The 16,216-nt window shown below is 53.6% G+C and overlaps 8 protein-coding genes across 8 annotated transcripts; 5 read left to right on the forward strand and 3 right to left on the reverse strand.

The window, feature by feature from the left end:
* Positions 1–92: 92 nt before the first annotated feature.
* On the forward strand, positions 93–931 carry C8Q71DRAFT_590583 (molybdenum cofactor synthesis 2). Its single transcript, XM_047919560.1, has 2 exons — positions 93–380; positions 437–931. Exons 1-2 carry the CDS (start codon positions 215–217, stop codon positions 784–786), a joined length of 516 nt encoding a protein of 171 aa, XP_047779375.1. The 5' UTR covers positions 93–214; the 3' UTR covers positions 787–931.
* Positions 922–2,298, reverse strand: C8Q71DRAFT_796597 (uncharacterized protein; the record flags this gene model as incomplete). The annotated part of the gene is made up of 6 exons (XM_047925687.1): positions 922–1,052; positions 1,101–1,173; positions 1,229–1,427; positions 1,490–1,692; positions 1,754–2,186; positions 2,246–2,298. 6 exons carry the CDS (start codon positions 2,296–2,298, stop codon positions 922–924), a joined length of 1,092 nt encoding a protein of 363 aa, XP_047779376.1.
* A 161-nt stretch (positions 2,299–2,459) lies between these two features.
* C8Q71DRAFT_590539 (N-terminal nucleophile aminohydrolase) lies at positions 2,460–4,260 on the reverse strand. The gene is made up of 9 exons (XM_047919559.1): positions 3,936–4,260; positions 3,815–3,882; positions 3,710–3,768; positions 3,586–3,661; positions 3,396–3,530; positions 3,240–3,347; positions 3,092–3,181; positions 2,919–3,039; positions 2,460–2,865 (listed from the first exon to the last, which is right to left on the reverse strand). Exons 1-9 carry the CDS (start codon positions 4,084–4,086, stop codon positions 2,627–2,629), a joined length of 1,047 nt encoding a protein of 348 aa, XP_047779377.1. The 5' UTR covers positions 4,087–4,260; the 3' UTR covers positions 2,460–2,626.
* C8Q71DRAFT_757181 (phosphoacetylglucosamine mutase) lies at positions 4,252–6,487 on the reverse strand. The gene is made up of 6 exons (XM_047923667.1): positions 6,279–6,487; positions 6,106–6,223; positions 5,662–6,051; positions 5,166–5,606; positions 4,588–5,110; positions 4,252–4,533 (listed from the first exon to the last, which is right to left on the reverse strand). Exons 1-6 carry the CDS (start codon positions 6,377–6,379, stop codon positions 4,454–4,456), a joined length of 1,653 nt encoding a protein of 550 aa, XP_047779378.1. The 5' UTR covers positions 6,380–6,487; the 3' UTR covers positions 4,252–4,453.
* An 85-nt stretch (positions 6,488–6,572) lies between these two features.
* C8Q71DRAFT_757184 (vesicular-fusion protein SEC17) lies at positions 6,573–7,821 on the forward strand. Its single transcript, XM_047923668.1, has 4 exons — positions 6,573–6,869; positions 6,920–7,100; positions 7,151–7,325; positions 7,402–7,821. The coding sequence occupies exons 1-4, from the start codon at positions 6,593–6,595 to the stop codon at positions 7,636–7,638; spliced, it is 870 nt and encodes a 289-aa protein (XP_047779379.1). The 5' UTR covers positions 6,573–6,592; the 3' UTR covers positions 7,639–7,821.
* Positions 7,822–7,955: 134 nt separating this feature from the next.
* On the forward strand, positions 7,956–9,462 carry C8Q71DRAFT_757185 (uncharacterized protein). Its single transcript, XM_047923669.1, has 5 exons — positions 7,956–8,367; positions 8,424–8,693; positions 8,742–8,927; positions 8,980–9,100; positions 9,153–9,462. The coding sequence occupies exons 1-5, from the start codon at positions 8,097–8,099 to the stop codon at positions 9,286–9,288; spliced, it is 984 nt and encodes a 327-aa protein (XP_047779380.1). The 5' UTR covers positions 7,956–8,096; the 3' UTR covers positions 9,289–9,462.
* Positions 9,463–9,798: 336 nt separating this feature from the next.
* C8Q71DRAFT_757195 (uncharacterized protein) lies at positions 9,799–12,680 on the forward strand. The gene is made up of 19 exons (XM_047923670.1): positions 9,799–10,036; positions 10,091–10,145; positions 10,208–10,245; positions 10,300–10,379; positions 10,429–10,449; positions 10,502–10,538; positions 10,589–10,610; positions 10,663–10,686; positions 10,737–10,772; positions 10,821–10,914; positions 10,973–11,069; positions 11,119–11,284; positions 11,336–11,395; positions 11,449–11,461; positions 11,516–11,529; positions 11,578–11,634; positions 11,688–11,779; positions 11,834–12,223; positions 12,274–12,680. Exons 1-18 carry the CDS (start codon positions 9,912–9,914, stop codon positions 12,210–12,212), a joined length of 1,410 nt encoding a protein of 469 aa, XP_047779381.1. The 5' UTR covers positions 9,799–9,911; the 3' UTR covers positions 12,213–12,223; positions 12,274–12,680.
* Positions 12,681–13,173: 493 nt separating this feature from the next.
* On the forward strand, positions 13,174–16,203 carry C8Q71DRAFT_757201 (uncharacterized protein). The gene is made up of 18 exons (XM_047923671.1): positions 13,174–13,805; positions 13,853–13,907; positions 13,966–14,003; positions 14,070–14,149; positions 14,211–14,231; positions 14,283–14,319; positions 14,378–14,423; positions 14,480–14,515; positions 14,569–14,668; positions 14,721–14,817; positions 14,870–15,035; positions 15,090–15,149; positions 15,200–15,212; positions 15,277–15,290; positions 15,345–15,401; positions 15,452–15,543; positions 15,596–15,887; positions 15,942–16,203. Exons 1-18 carry the CDS (start codon positions 13,561–13,563, stop codon positions 16,068–16,070), a joined length of 1,578 nt encoding a protein of 525 aa, XP_047779382.1. The 5' UTR covers positions 13,174–13,560; the 3' UTR covers positions 16,071–16,203.
* Positions 16,204–16,216: the final 13 nt, after the last annotated feature.

The following is a 16,216-nucleotide window of genomic DNA, read 5'->3' on the forward strand; positions in this document are numbered from 1 at the left end:
GAGTGAAGCGTGATCGTGGTACAGAGAAGCTAGGAACGCGACGCGCTCGGACGCGGGGGAGCACGGGCAGAATGAATTGGGACAGGCTTCATGGCATATGTATGTCAGCTGTAGCATGTAGGAGCTCATCGATGCATCGTCTGCGTTGAAAGGTGCTGTCCCATGCCATAAGCTGGCTGCGAGCTGTCTTCTACAGTCTACTCTGCGCATTGAGATGGACAATCCGTCTGCCTCGACGGATGCGATGCTACAGATATCGGAGGGTGTATGCGTCCTCACACACGACGCTCTGTGCGTGAACGACATTGTGCAGTCAGTAGGGGATGATCGCGCGGGCGCAACGGCCGTCTTCATCGGCACGACTCGCAATTACTTCAAGGGTGAGCCGTCTGCACTCACAAACATCGAGACGGGAACTCAAGCAGTATCAACGAAGGCCAAGTCGTTACACGCTTAGACTACCAGGCTTACAGCAAGCTCGCCATCAAGACGATGGCAGACATCATCCGCGCCGCACACGCAAACCATTCACGCTCCTCTCACCACCCCGAGCAGTCCCATGTCACATCGCTCATCCGGTCCGCGGTGTACCACCGTCTGGGGACCGTCCCCGTCGGCGAGCCGTCCATCGTGATAGCGGTATCCTCCCCGCACCGCAAGGAGGCGTTCGCAGCCTGCGAGTTCATACTAGAAGAAGTGAAGCAGAAAGTGCAGATCTGGAAGCGGGAGTTTTACGAGGGCGAGCGCGAGGAGGACGCAGAGTGGAAAGCAAACAGTACTGTATGAATAGATACGAGATGGCGATGGGAAGTATAGAAGTCCGACGCTGTGGGAGTGCTGGATGTGGTGTCATTATATGTCGTACCGTAATCATGCAGATAGGGTCGTGCGCGGAGGGCGAGAGGCGAGGTCTCGGAACAATCAATCCACCTTCCATTTCGTTGTGACGCTGTCGTCGTCCTCGCCGCTGACGAGCAGCTCTACTGACCAGATCACCATGGTAAAGAGGATATTCATCCATCGCCACCAGACCTGAGAAGAATGATCGAGCACTGTGGGGAAGGTCAGATCACGTTCACAAGGCAGAGGTTGGTACGAACGCAGCAGATGAGAGTACACAGTGACAAAGATTGCTTGTCGGTATGTCAATAGTAGATGGGTTAGCTTGGATGTCTGGCAGGAGGCCACGAAGTGAGCTACAGTCCTGCGGGAACAAGCGCATACATACAGGACGTGCGTCCCATCCGCCGTCAACCCCGGCGTCTTCATCCCAGCTGTCCGCTCCAATTGTGGGCAGTATTTGCGACGCGAAATGCAGAACGGCAAGTCGATATAGCAGGGCGATAAGCAGAGGTCGCGGCAGCGTGTTGGTGACGAAGTTGACCAGTGTTTGCATGTGAGGGAGGAAGTTGTCCCACAAAGGCGCGCTGTGATAGGAAAACAACATGCTTAGACAATGTTACACAGAGTAGAGAAAAGAGGTACGAACTAGGAGGAAGCAGGGTCCACATAAGACTGCTGGTCGAACCCGCATTGCCAGACATTGTACGCAACGAACAATGCAAGGCCGGAAGACTCAATAACGTTCGTTCTCCGTAGGAAGAAGCCAATGAGCGTAAGGAAGATCAAAGTCGTCAGGGCCACTCCTAGGAGGGTAGACGAGAGGGGAGAAGTCGCCGCTGCAGGATACCCCTAGCGTTCGCACATACGCAGTCAGGCTCCAGCAGGACCAGCACGCAGACAAAGGACGCACCAAGACGATCCACCAAGCAGACGTGACATACGCAGCAGCGGCCGCGACAAGCAACCCGAACTGGTATCCCTCTCCTTCACTAACCAGCTCCTTCCCGACCTGCCCTAGCTTCTGCACAATGAGCAAGCTCGAGAGGCCCTCCATGACGATGAACCCTGGGCTCGACCAATGCAGGATCTTCCCCCACCAATATGCAGCCGTCATGAGCAGCGGGTGCACCTTCTCCGAGAAGACATTGAAGCACACGAGTAGCAGGAAAGGGTGCATCGGGACCTGCATGACCGACAGCGCGGGCGAGCCCCAGAAGAGCACGAGCGTGCCATGGATGAGCGCATGCGCGAGCAATAGCAGCGAGAGCAGTAGGAAGGCGGGCGTCGAGAGCGTCGAGAGCGTGAGGGGGAGGAAGATGAGGATCTGGAGCACGGTAGATAGCCTGAGGGGTAGTACGGTTAGTACGCGTCTGCGGGCGAGTGCGTCGACGACGGGACTGACCTGGATGTGCTGCTTATGGCACTCCACAGCAACCGGGGGCCCGACATCGTCATTTCGATGCCCGGGACCGAAGAGTCCGGGAGGAAAGTGATGCGCACTCAAGGTCGCGAGTAGGGCGGAGACATACCCCTCCAGACGCGGCGCCAAGGTACGCCTCGTACCCTGCTCGTACCCCAGTCAAGACTCACTTTGTCTCAAAACCGCAAACACGTGTACTTCGCGCATGCACGAGACATCACACATCCCCCAAGCTTGCTACAATGTACAACAATCTGTCAATTATGGTACAGGAGAACGGTTGGTACAATATAGATACACGGTCCAACGTAGAGCAAGCACAAGCACAAGACAGCAATACAAACGTCTAGAGTAACGGCACGACTACGCTACGAGCACCGGGAAGCTCTGAGTCTCTGGCACCTGCAAGTCGACAGGTGGTCGGATGGACACGGCTCGGTGGGCACTGAGGAACCCCTTCGATGCGGCAAATTCGGTCCCGCGGTTGAGCGCTGCAGGGTCGGATGGTGGAACATAGTATTTGTCAACGACAGGGAATTGCAAGAGGTTCATCTTGGGGGTAATGACGACCATGTGGTTTGTCTTGATTTCCATCCAGTCCGCTACCAACGTTCTATTTAGCTCTCATTCCTTGAGGGAAGAAAAGAGAACGAACCTTTCTCAAAGGTCAACGGCTCGCTGGCGACCATGATGATGTTCTCGCGCTTGTCCGCCTTCGACATCTTGTAGTGTCCACCCTCCGCGTACTCGCTGAATGTCGTGCCAGACGAGAACCACTATTAAGCAGTTCAGCAAATGTGACCGGCAGACTAACGCCAGACAACTCACCAAAGATGCGGCTTCTTCGTGTCGCGACGAAATGTAACGCGTTGCAACCACGCTCTCCCCGTCAGTGACGCAGAAGTTCATTAAGCTTGGCTATAGGAGTATTCAAAGTGAGATACCTCGTGCGGTGAGCAGGGGGATGAGTACCAACCTCTGTGATGTTCTCCGCATCGGTCATCAAGTTGATGTGGGCGATCGTCTCCATCATTGCTTTCCGCAAGACATGGGGAGCAAATGTCTTTGCGTGCGGATCAGGTAACTACAATCTCGTGAGCAAGCTGAAAGGGACGTCTGGTATACCACCCACCTTGGAGAGGAAGAGAGCAAAAGCCCACTGCGAATCCGTGTTCCCAGTAACGAAGTTGAACAGCTCATCCGGCAGGTTTGACTGCAGGCGTCTCTTGATCTTTGAGAACTCGGCGATCCCACCATTGTGCATCCACTGTGTAGACCATGAGCTCTACGTCTACGTCTGCAGCTGAGGAACTTATACGCACCATGAGTTTACCAAAGGACCATGGATGGCAGTTGTCGAGGCTCAGTGTACCCGCTGTCGTCGCGCGAACGTGAGCACTGCAGGATGGTCAGCGTGGTCGCATGAAGTCAGGCATAGATACTCACAAGACTAGTGGGGACTTGATCTTCTCCGCGAGTCTTGTAAGGTTAACGTTGTTCCAGGCCTGGAAAAGCTCAATTAGATGCCCATGAGCAAGATGAAGCACATACCGGCGTGACAGATGTGAAAATGCACGGCTGACTTCCAAGCTCCTCGTCGTGGACAGAGTCATACCATCCTGATACTCGATCAGACTGTCTACTCAATATACAATCAAGCCGCAGTACGCACCGACACCAAAACCATCGCCGTTTATAGGTCTTCTGTGGTCCAACCTGAGTCTCGAGTCGAACGCCTGGTTGATGATCGAATGGCACGGTCTTGTCAGCAAGTGCGAAAGCTGCACGGGGGAAGTCCCCTTGTAGATCACGAAGCGGCACATCGAGGTGAGGGTGCTCTGGGTGTTGCGAGCGCAGAGGAGATGGTGGTGGCTAAGTACAGAGAGACGGAGAAAGAGAGGTTACGAGCCATCGGGGCATGCAACATTCTGTCGACATCGAGCGTCGTGTTCGCCTAATTCTAGATCTGGTGGGTGGCGGGGATGACGCTCTCGCACCGGAACTTCCCGCCACTCAACGCCTCGGTATTCGAAAGCGCCCAATACCACCGATGCACTAGATGCTAACGCATGCAATAGTGTACATTGCCAGCGACCGCCGGTGTCAGTACACAGTCCGTGTAAAAAGCTACAAGTACATGTCCACGGTTAAATCCACTTCGGTTTTCCTTCGCACTCCAGTCCGGCCGTCTCACAGAAACTCGAGGGGGCGGTGAGCAGGGTGGCCGCCAGTCTCGTCGTAAACCAGTCCCGCAACGCGGTATGCAAGCTCTGAGAAGTAGATGAGATGCCTTGAACCGGATCTTCAATCGCGTCACCACTCACCATCGGCCTGCGTTCTGACCGTCGCTTCGGCATACACTCGCACAACATCCTCCGTTCCACTTGGTCTCACGAATGCGCGGCCGCCCTCGTACCGGCGAACCAGCTCGTCGATCTTCGCCTGAATGCCCGGTGGGCTGACCAAGCGGCGCTCCGCATCCTCGGTCTTGAAGATGTTCCTGTCGGCCACGACGACCTTAACGAGGCGGTTCGGCAGGTCGACGTAGAGGGAGTCCCACTCCTCTCCGCTGTAGGATTTGTGCGCGAGCACGGCCTCCACCATCAGCATGTCCGATAGTGCATCGCCGACAGTTTGATTAATAACTTCCGTCAGGTTGATGAGGTGGTTCAGAGCAGTCGACTGAGCTGGCGTGGAGGGTTGGTAGGCGGATATTATCTCCAGACTTTGCGGGGAGAAGATAACCGTGCCGTGGCCGTTGGCTTCAAAGTACACGCCGACATCGAACTTTTCCGCGGCGTGGTGGAGATGTTTGACACCAGTTGGTACGCATTTCACCGGAAGACGCTATGGCGACGTTGAAGACATCTGTGTACAGTGTAACTTGATCTACCGTACTCACCTCCGATAGGTATTTTGTTGATCCACCGTTAGCGTACGCAGTCTGCACGATGCCGACCTTGATTTGGCTGTCGAGCCCAGCAGACTTGGTCAGCTCGCCGATGAACGCAGCCGACAGAGCAGCAATCTTGTCGCCATCCAGCATGTGGAATTGTCCGCGATCGTCGAGATAGTAGTACATCAAGCGATCGGCATCACCGTCTAGACTGCAGGCTCGCTGCCCGGGCTTCAAGACACTTGTCAATGAGGGAGGGAGCGTCTGCTGAGTTTTGACGAAGTCGGCGCCACAAGCGTTGTTCAGAGCGCCGGGCGTCGTAGTCGACGTGTTGACGGGTATAAGCTGCAACGTGTCGCCTAGATATTCCGCCAGTTCCTTTGCTAATTTTGCGCCAACGCCGTTGGCACAGTCCACAACCAGAGGCGGGATAGAGGGCTTCCCAGCCTTGTTCCCAGATGAGACACTAGATGAATGAATGCATTCGAGTAATGCAACTTACCACTAGCTTATTGAAAGCGGTGCTGAGTTTCCGAAGATAGCCTTCCTCCGAGTCGTCTCCGTACTCTTCCTTGGTACCCTTGGTATTGATCGCCCTGACCAGATAGTGAAGGACGGGTGTAGTTGTCACGCCCGCGTCGCGCTCTTCAGCACCGATGGCTTTGATGCCGTCTTCCAAGGCTGCAACGAGCGCAGGGCCAGATGGCCGGGTATCTCTTGCATAGACCACCTTTGCCGGTTTTGACAGATCGATCTTCATGGTGGTCGTGAACGTGTCAAGGGCTGCGATGAACTCGTCTGTGCTTTGTGCGTTCGCAAGGGCAGTAGCGTGTGCCTCCCATGACGTCTCGAGCATCTCACCCCTGGGATCAACGAGCTTCACGCCATTGTCCTAGCGTTGAAAGTGAGTAGATCCTATAGGGTATGGAACAGTCCGACTTCTTACAGGCTCAGGGTTATGCGATGCAGTAACCATCACACCGATAGTCTTGCCATCCCACTTCTTGCTGCGCAGGCCGGCTAGGATCCCAACCCTGAACATGACAGAGTCGAGGGTATCACCTCTACAGCACAATATGTATGAGATCGCTCTCGACCGCAGACGCATGGCCAACCTACTTTGTCCTGAACCCAGCCGTTCCATACTGGAAATGAATATGCGATGGCTTGGGATGCTGATCGGACAGGGTCCGGATCGCGTGCACAGGAAGATCGGACATCGCAGGCACAATATAGTGGCTGACTTTTGACGAGCAGGAGAGTCGGATGGTGAACGCGCGAAGTAGAGAGACGAGGATGCGGCGGTCTATAAGCCCGACGGGGTTGAGACGCGTGAACTTAGCGCGCAATTTAGCCGATGACACGTGCGTCATACACCGCGTTCAGCAGCATCGCAGCGGACGGCGCTTGGCCCCGATCCCTATCCTACCACGATGCCTTCCAAATCACCAGCACAGTCGCTACTGGAGAAGGCCGACAAGAAGGCCAACTCAACAAGTGGCTGGTTTTCTTCATCGAACACCAAGTATGAGGAGGCCGGCGATCTCTATCAGCAGGCCGCGAACGCGTTCAAGATTGACAAGCTCTTCCGCGAGGCGGGTGATGCGCACGCGAGGGAGGCGGAGTGCAGAGAGAAATGCTCCGAGATCAATGAGGCTGCGAACGCGTGGTGGAATGCCGCCAAGGCGTATAAGAGGGGACACCCAGAACGTAAGTGGTCAGTACATCCTCTGCATGGTGGTACCGACTGCGGCACGAAGTCGCCATCCAGGCTTTGACGCAAACGATCACACATTTATGCAAGAGTGGTCGCTTCCGTCAGGCGGCAGATCGAGAGAAGGAGATAGGTCAGATATACCTCACGGAGCTCAACGACCTTCGGAAAGCCTGCGAGAGCTTCGAGCGTGCCGGCGAATGGTACGCTCAAGAGGATGCTACTGCGTGAGTATGCCAGTCGTAGTGGAAAAGGTCGTTCTCATGTCGCCGGGCAGGACTTCAAATGCTTGCTACAAGGATGCCGCCGATCTCCACGCCGAACTGGAGAACTACCCACAAGCCATTGCCCGCTACGAGCAAGTAGCGAATGGATCGCTAGGGTCGGCCCTCACGAAGTACAGCGTGAAGGAGTACTGGCTGCGGGCTAGCCTGTGCGCTTTGGCTATGGGGGTACGTTCGTCTGTCTCAATCGACCATTCAAGACAGTACTTACGCGGTATCATTTGACATCTTCGACACACAACAGGACACCGTTACAGCCAAGCGCAACTTGTCGAAGTATTCGTCTCTGGACACGACGTTCTCTTCGACGCGCGAAGCCAAGTTCGTCAATATCCTCATTGACGCAATCGAGGCTGGCGATATGGAGACGTTCACCGGCGCGGTGTTCGAGTATGACCAGGTCACGAAGCTCGACAACTGGAAGACCAACATCTTGTTGAAGATTAAGAGGGGCATCCAGGACGAGCCTGGCCTTACTTAGACTGCTGTTGATGCTCCATACGATGCCATTGATGCCAGGACAATCTCGCGATGTACTCATATACTATCACTATTACTGGATTGCGTTTGGATTGCGCTTTAGTAAGCGATTGACACCGCATTACTTGTGACTATCGTCTCTTAAATCCTGCGTTACATATCGTCTACCACAAGTTGCATGCGCGAAGTCAGAACTCGTTACTCGATCCAAAGCTTGGACTTCGCCGTCACTTCGGTTGCAGCGCCACCATGGCTCACGTGATATCGCGCGCTGCGCGTCCCGCGCTGGTCTCTGGAACAGAGGAGACGTGTTCAAACGTGTTACTGTTCACCTCAACTCTACCCTATATTCTGGTTCTTATCTATCTCAAGGCCGCCTCTGCGCGCAGCGGGCAGTCTACGAGCATTTACCCCGGATATTTCGGCGCTGCGTCACGGAATCGCGGACAATTGAAGTAGATGTCTTGGTTGGCATCGTTTACCCTCGCCGCTTTTCATGCTGTGTATTGGCTTGTGACTATAGCAAAGCGCCTCCTGACTATCGCCGACCAACCACTACCACTCGCCGCCGCGCGACAGAAACTCCCCTCGCACTTGGCCTTACTCCTGGTAACGGACCACCGCCATAACAGCGATGCAACGGAAGACTCGATGATAGAGAGCGTGGAGAGAGCGGTAACGTGGTGTCGCGCTGCGGGGATTGACAGACTGACGGTATATGATCGTGAAGGTGCGCCAGACACGACTCGGTGCGGGAACTATACACGATTGACCAATGTGCCGCAGGACTTCTCAGTACACTATCCCTTGACATACGGAAACGCCTAGTGAAACGCCCTGCCACTCCTTCAACCGACTCTGACTTGGAAACCGAGATTGAGTTTCCCCTCACCCCACCGTCGTCCGACGACTCGGACTCAAGGCCTCTATCTCCTGACTCCGAAGTTACGCCATGCAAGCTCAAAGTAACAACCGTACAGATCCCTGGACACGCAGAGAAGGGCAAGCGAAAGGCGCTGGGTGTGAAATCTACAACAAGGCGTCGTCGTCCAACTCGTAAGTGACATTGACCATGTCACTCTCCGTGTACTGATAATCATTCAGTGGGCGAGCCGACACCCACCTCTTTCACTCTACACATCCTAAGCCGAAAGTCCGGGAAGCCTGCTATCGCCGAGGTCGCAAATGCCCTTCTTCGAAGACGATCTGTGGACCGCTCTTCAAGTCGTATGGATAAGAACGATCGGCAGCCAGCGTCATTGGAAACCGAGGTTACTTCCCTGCTGCAAGGTTGGATCTGTGTTTTTGCCTCACCGCGTATCTTGCTCATTCGTATCCGCAGGTGATGGTGGCTTCCCTGAACCTGACTTGATGATTGTCCACCACATGGTTGCAAGTAGCACAAACGATCTCCTGGAGCTCCATGGGTTCCCTCCGTGGCAAATAAGGCTCACAGAGTTTGAGTAAGTGCACAATGAGACACCTGCACTTGTGCTTACCATTCACTGCCCACAGCGATTATAAGCCCATGGATATATGGTGGCGCGGGTGGGGTCATCAACGGCGCACTGCTGGTAGGCCGCTGGACGAGATTGAGTTCAGAAAAGCACTCGATACGTACGCCGCTGCAGAGATGCGGTTAGGCAAGTAATGTGTCGTATTCAAGTTGGCCTCATTAGCCGTGTGTGAGGTCGATGGACCAGCTGTCTTCATTATCTCGAGCGTAACGGAGTATATGAACGGGTTGACACGGGTGTGAACTCAATTCTGTAGCAGCTCGCAGCTAGCCTAGTTGTCTCCGACAGGAACACCGATGTGTCGCTCAGTGGGCGGTATGTCTCCATCTGTGTCACTCCTGGCTAACCTTTTCCTTGCCTAGCGGTACGCTCGCTGGCTGAGAGCGGCAGCGCACTTTCCTATCCTTAGCGTGATTGTCCGCGGTGCAAAGACCGGGGCATGCCATTTGCTATGCAGTCAGCTGGGTGCGGACCCGCACAACAGCACAGCGCGCGTCAGAGCCGACACCGCGGTGGTTTGCCCCCCGCACCGGCATGAACTATTCGGCGACTGGCGCTCCACCTGTTCCTGTTCTCGTTATCCCCGGAGACCGCCATGCGTTTGTATCACACAGGGGGAATGATTGATCCTACCGATCTGTCATCGAGGCACTCACACAACACAAAAGGTCCGTCGCTCACCATCATGCTATTCTGAGTGTGCTCCTTCATCGCGAGATCCCCGCGAAGCACGTTCACCTGCGATACAACATCCACCATGGCCGAGACATACACTATTCCCCAGTCCCTTCGGCCCGGCCATGCTAGTGAACATGCCTCGGTCCGCCGCGACAGCGCACCCACGATGAGCTCAGGCAAGCGACTGATTGTGTGCTGCGATGGGTGCGTTGCCATGAGCCAAGACAGGAGCAGGGACAGCTTACCATGTTTTTACAGTACCTGGCAGGATGGAATCGTTGTCAATGCTAAATGGAAGTACACGAATGTCTTGGTGTGTATCCCTCTTAGCTCCATGTTCGTGGTTGGGTGTCGTTGTAACCCGAGTACGCGCAGCGTCTTGCTAGGACAATCAGGCATTCAGACGAAAGGCTGTCAGTACAAAGCATTCAGGGAAGTAGAGACCAGCGAGCTCACGCATTTACTAGAAACCCGCCCGTAGCTCAGATAGTATTCTATCAGTCCGGCATAGGATCTGCGCATAACCTTTACTCTGAGGTCATCGACGGTGAGAACCATTAGCAGTACTCATGAGTGCATTGCTAACTCTTTCCAAGGTACTACGGGGGCCTCTCTAGGTATTTAAGCCTCTCGACCCAATATACCACATCCCCTCATCTATTCTCGTAGGTGACAAACTCGAGGAAGCATACTCCTTCTTGGCTCAGTCAGTCAGCCATACGCTTTGCCATCAGAGAGATACTGATGGATAGACAGGAACTACCACCCTGGCGATGAGGTACTTGTTCTCGAGATTAATCCGCCGTTCTCAAACTAACTGCGGCACATAGATTTTTCTCTTCGGGTTCTCGCGGGTCCGCATAAATTATGTCGTGCTCTGAGTGTCTCCTGATTGTTTCACCAGGGCGCGTATACTGCTCGCACTATTGCTTCCCTCATAGTACGCGTCTATCAATCGCAGCTGAATGACTTCGTAATATTGCAACAGGGAGACATTGGTGTCCTCGACCGGACGGAGATGGACCATTTCGCGGAGATATTCGTCTCTCTGCAGAAACGAGCAAAGTCTACTGACCCAGACGGTATAAAACATGTCCCATATAGGTTTCTATGTCTGCTGACACCCATCCTCTGCGCCAGAGATCGGACAGCTCGATGCAATCCTGGCGCCATGGACCGGCCCCCAAGCTCCTGGGATGCTACGCACAGACCACGGGCCAGAGGGCTTCTCTGTCAAGTGTGTTCCACATATCAAATTCGTGAGACGACCGCTCAACATGCTCTAGATGCGTCGGAGTCTTCGAAACAGTCGGATCAGTGGGTCTGCCCGAAGAACTGACTCTCCATTCAGAGAAGACAAAGAACCTCCTTGGCTTCCGTGATAAGAAGCTCGGGCCCCACGTCGAAAGGGCGTGTCACGCTCTTGCTCTGAATGAGCCGCGCGCTGACTTCGTGCGTTCGTGTCTCGTTGTATGACGAGGAACCTGACGGGGGTCTCGTCAGGACTGTGCGAAGTTTGAGCAAACCGAAGCAGGAAGACGGAAAGGACAGATACTGAAGCAGGTCTGTAAGACTATTTCTGTGATATATCGTCGCTGACAATCAGCCAATTGCAGTGCTGGTTTACTGGTATATCCTGTTGTGTTCCGCAGCGAGCCGCTTGCTGATCCGCTCACCATCTAGGCTGTCACTCAGACGTACGTATCATCCCTTAGATCGATTCCTATAAGCTCAGTGACATGCAGGTTGGTGGAGGGTATCAGCAACATGACCTTTCCGACTTGACGTTGACTTGGATGGCGGTATGCGCACGTTCTTCCATCGCATTTGACGTTGTCTGACTGGCTGGCTCCAGGCAAATATCGGTGACATGCTGGACTTGAATCTTGAGTACTTGATGACCCTGCCGCAACCAGTGAAGCCGTGGGGACAACTGCCTCCACACGAGTAAGTCTTCATGTGGACAAGTGGCCCAGTTCTCGAGCTAACAGTAGCTCGCAGCCCCTTGACAGGAGTCTACAGCCTCGCAAAGACCATTCAGCGCAAATTGCCCACTGTCACGGACGACGTCACCCACGAAACGGTGCACCTATCTGTCTTGGAACAGCCGCACATCTTACCCGAGCTAGCTGAGAATATTCAGAAGAATCCACGCCTAATATGCGCTCTCCTTCCGCTAGAAGAGGAGCTCAGGCATCGATGGCATGTGGCTGCCGAGAATGCGAGCGCACAGGCCCACGCAGGCGTGTCCCTCAGCGAGTTCGTCATGGCAGCACATCACGAAGGTTCTGGGCACCGGGTTGTGTCCGAAGCGAAGAAATGGGTGGATTTCGCCGTGGACAATAGCACCGCCGCAGTCATGAAGCACCTCTTGCGTTGACCCCACACAAGGTATATAACGTGATAACAATTTGTAAATGCAATGGCTGATCGCGCGACAGATACGTGGAAGACCTGTTCAAGTTCAGACGATTGGGGTATCTGACGGGCTAGGAATATGTACACTTCGTTAGCTTGAACTCCGGATAATAGACGTCGCGGTAATTTGTCTGGTGCATTGATCATTACAGCACCTTCTCTTGCTGATATGTCATCTTTGACAGGCAGTTAAGTACCTGGTGTGGCTTGGGTGTGGCTCAATTATCTTCAGGTGCGTAGGATAGTCTTCCGGACTCTTCCCCGCGCCGCTCGGGCTCGGGGGCGCCAGTGCTAGTGAGCTTGTGATCATAAATGCGATCTTCAATGCAAAGCCACTACATAAGTTACGGAGAACTGGCCAGGATATCATCGTGATCCTCGGGCTTGTACCGTACCGGTAGATCCGAATCTACCCAATTGTTTGAGGTGCTCGTAATTACACGGTTACACCAGAATTCACTAGCACTCTCGGCGTCTGGCCGGGTCCTATTGCAAGCGCGAACTTTGTCGGACAGTAAAACCTCTACATGTACGCGCACCGTCACGGCCTGTGCAGCGGCCACAACACTGACTCACATGTATCGGCGTACCACTGAAGATACGTTTGGGCTGTCAGAATTGGTGGCGGTGCACCGCGCTCAGTGGAGTGCACAAGGAGTGCAACAAACGATCATCCAAACATTCTGGCATCAGTCACAGCTGTGCGCCGGGATACGATCTCGGACTCAGAAATAATCACTGAAGGGGTGGTTCGTATGTCATTTTCCATGCATGTCATGACGTGGCATGCTCTCATGTCAGCCTACTGTATACCGTAAGGTACTAAGATGCATCGTGTGCATGTAGAGATCTGTAGAGATCTACTTACTTAATTGCCGTACCGTATTAGCCGTGGACATATTGCCAGATCCGGACGTCGGAGTGGCTCCAAGCCTGTTCCCCCTCGGATCCTCTGGGACTACCATCTGGCATACCTGGAGTGTTCATATCCGAGCTTCAAGATGCTTCGCTTCCAAGCTTCATAGGACTCATCTAGTGTTACTTCTTTCCCGTATTTTGACGTTCACGCCGCTATGCCCGTGCTCCGCATGCACAACTCGAATGATGTTGTCTTAGTACCAGGGCATCCAGGCGTTTCACTTGACCTCCGGCCGGACAGCCACCCGGCGCGTTTGTGGTTTGGATGGGGCACAGGATGGCATCGGAACCGCAGAGTTGCTCGGCTTTTCACCTTGACTTAGGTATCATGATCATGACGTCTGGTCCGGATTTCGATCGTACTCCGTATATAAGCGCGACAGCGTGATGATATGGGGGGCAAGAATCCACCCAGACCGACTGCAGCAATGCTCGACTCGATGACAGTATCCCCCGTAGCCCAGTGCCCGCCTGCAATGTTCGCCGTCGACCACGGCAATCGTTACGGTGAACGGATTGCAAGTACCAGTCGCCAAGCCCTCGCCACACAGTCATTGCTAACCCCCAAACGCACTACCACGTATCCCCCGCATGACGTGACGGTTCTTAAGAAGAGGATCATTGTATGTTGCGATGGGTAGGTTTTGGCACAAACGTGCTTGTGATGCGGTCTCATGTTCTCAGTACATGGCAGGACGGTACCGTCGTGGATGCACGATGGAAATATACGAATATCCTGGTGCGTAGCATCGTCTGTGTCAGCAGCACTTTTGCTGAACAAGCCTCCCGACATGTAGCGTCTATCCCGAGCGATCCGACACGTCGATACAAGAGTGTGAGTACTGCCATTGGCTTGAAGCAATGTCCTCGCGCTTCACGCAACGCTGACACACGTTCGTAGCAATCCGCCTGTTCCACAGGTCGTGTTTTATCAGTCGGGCATTGGATCTGCGAACAATATCTACTCGCAGCTCATAGACGGTGAGACCAACCACGTGTTTGTCTGCACAGTAACTGACGCCTGCTGTTGTCTAAACTTAAGGTGCTACTGGCGCATCACTCGGTAAGCCCAGTAGAGAACTCAGTCGTTCGAGGCACTGAACCACTTTGGTAGCGGACAAGGTTGAAGAGGCCTATGCCTTCATTACCCAGTAAGTTTGCCCCCCACTCTTGATGGGGACACTCTTTGAGGCGTATCGTCTTCGACAGAAACTACCACCCTGGCGATGAAATCTTCCTCTTCGGATTCTCTAGGGTAAGCGCCATTGATGCATGGCTTGCTCATGCAGTCTGTCTTACTGGACCGATCAGGGCGCGTATACCGCCCGAACGATAGCTTCGCTCATCGTACGTGAATCTCGAATCTTGATCGTGTATTTCGCCATGTAGACATCTTCCAGGGCAAGATCGGGGTGCTCAGCCGAACGGATATGGATTATTTCGCGAAAATCTTCATAGCGCTACAACGACTCGGAAATCAAGACGACCTCGAGCCTGAAGGTTTGTTCAGCCCGTATCACCTGGTCCAGAGATCTCAATGATCCATACACAGAAAGAGCGGAGCTGGAGAAGACCATTGCCCCATGGACGGGGCCCAACGGTCCCGGATGCAAACGCGCGACCGGTGGACCTCAGGGGTTCTCGGTGAAGTCAGTAACATGGCTTTCTCATACTGAATTAGATCGCTCATGTGGTCTTCAGATGTATTGGAGTGTTCGACACCGTTGGATCAGTCGGCCTGCCAGAGGAGCTGACTCGGTCGGATCCTAAGACGAAGACGGTATTCGGCTTTCATAGTACCGAGCTTGGTCCTCACATCGAGCGAGCATATCACGCATTAGCTCTCCATGAACGAAGGGCGGACTTCGTAAGCCTCGCATGTACTGTCGATTGGCACAGTATCGCTCACTCCGTGACGTAGAATTGTGCCAAGTTCAGACAGACGGAAGCGGGCCGGAGAAAGCGGCAGATATTGCGACAGGTACGGTTCCGCGACTCAGCGTCGTTAGAACGTTACTCACGACCTCTTAGTGTTGGTTTGCAGGTACGTAGTTCTGAACGCCGATAAGTTGCACATAGCTCATCACGATGAACTTCGCCTTCTATAGGGTGTCATTCAGATGTGAGTGTGAGGGCTTTATTGCTTGACATTGGCACTTAAGATAGTATTGCATAGATCGGCGGCGGCTACCCAGAACCAGATTTAGCGAATATAACCCTTGCATGGATGGCTGTAAGCGATCCGACTTATTACATATCTGACTCAAACTCACCTGAAGCTAGGCACAAGTTGGCGACATCCTCTACGTCGATACTGACTACCTTGGATCACGTCTTGAAGCAGTATCGCCATGGGGCGAGCTCCCTCCACACGAGTGCGTAGACTGTGTTCTCACATTGTCCGCAGAGTGCTCATGTTTTTCGCAGCTCGATAGTCGGGGTGTTCAAGGTGGCAGACAAAATACAACGCCAATTGCCAATGAAGACAGATGATGTGACACATGAAACGATCCACCCCTCGCTTCTCAAGCAGAAGATAATCATCCCCGAACTCGCCGAAGTCCTCAAGAGAAACCCGTCGCTTGTTTGCCAGCTACTGCCGTTGGAGCACGAGCTGTACAAAGGTTGGACGGTCACTGGGACAACGAAGACTGCCTCCAACCAGTACTTGAGCGAAGCCGTCAGGGCTGTGCGGGCGGGAAAATCTGGAGGTTTGGTGGTAGGCACCAGCGTAGCTACCTTTGCTAAAGAATATCTCTGATATCAATCATAGGATACAATCATGTCTTGGTCAAAACAACCGGTGATCATCCCAAGATACTTCCACGTCGGAGGGAGTCTGGTGTTTTCCGTTGCACTGGCAGCTGCCTATTATTATTACCTCAGAGTATCCCGCATGTAAATCTTGTTCCACATTCCCGACGCGTAGTACGTCTCATTGTTCATGTATCCACCATATTCCACTATTCTGTAGTATGTAGCACCTCACTGACTCATATTTCTCATCAAATTTACTGAATACTGAATCGCTCAAAGACGTGCCAAGTA

The sequence above is a fragment of the Rhodofomes roseus genome (assembly GCF_022264815.1).
Source record: "Rhodofomes roseus strain CIRM-BRFM 1785 chromosome Unknown C8Q71scaffold_9, whole genome shotgun sequence".
NCBI lineage: Eukaryota > Fungi > Basidiomycota > Agaricomycetes > Polyporales > Fomitopsidaceae > Rhodofomes > Rhodofomes roseus.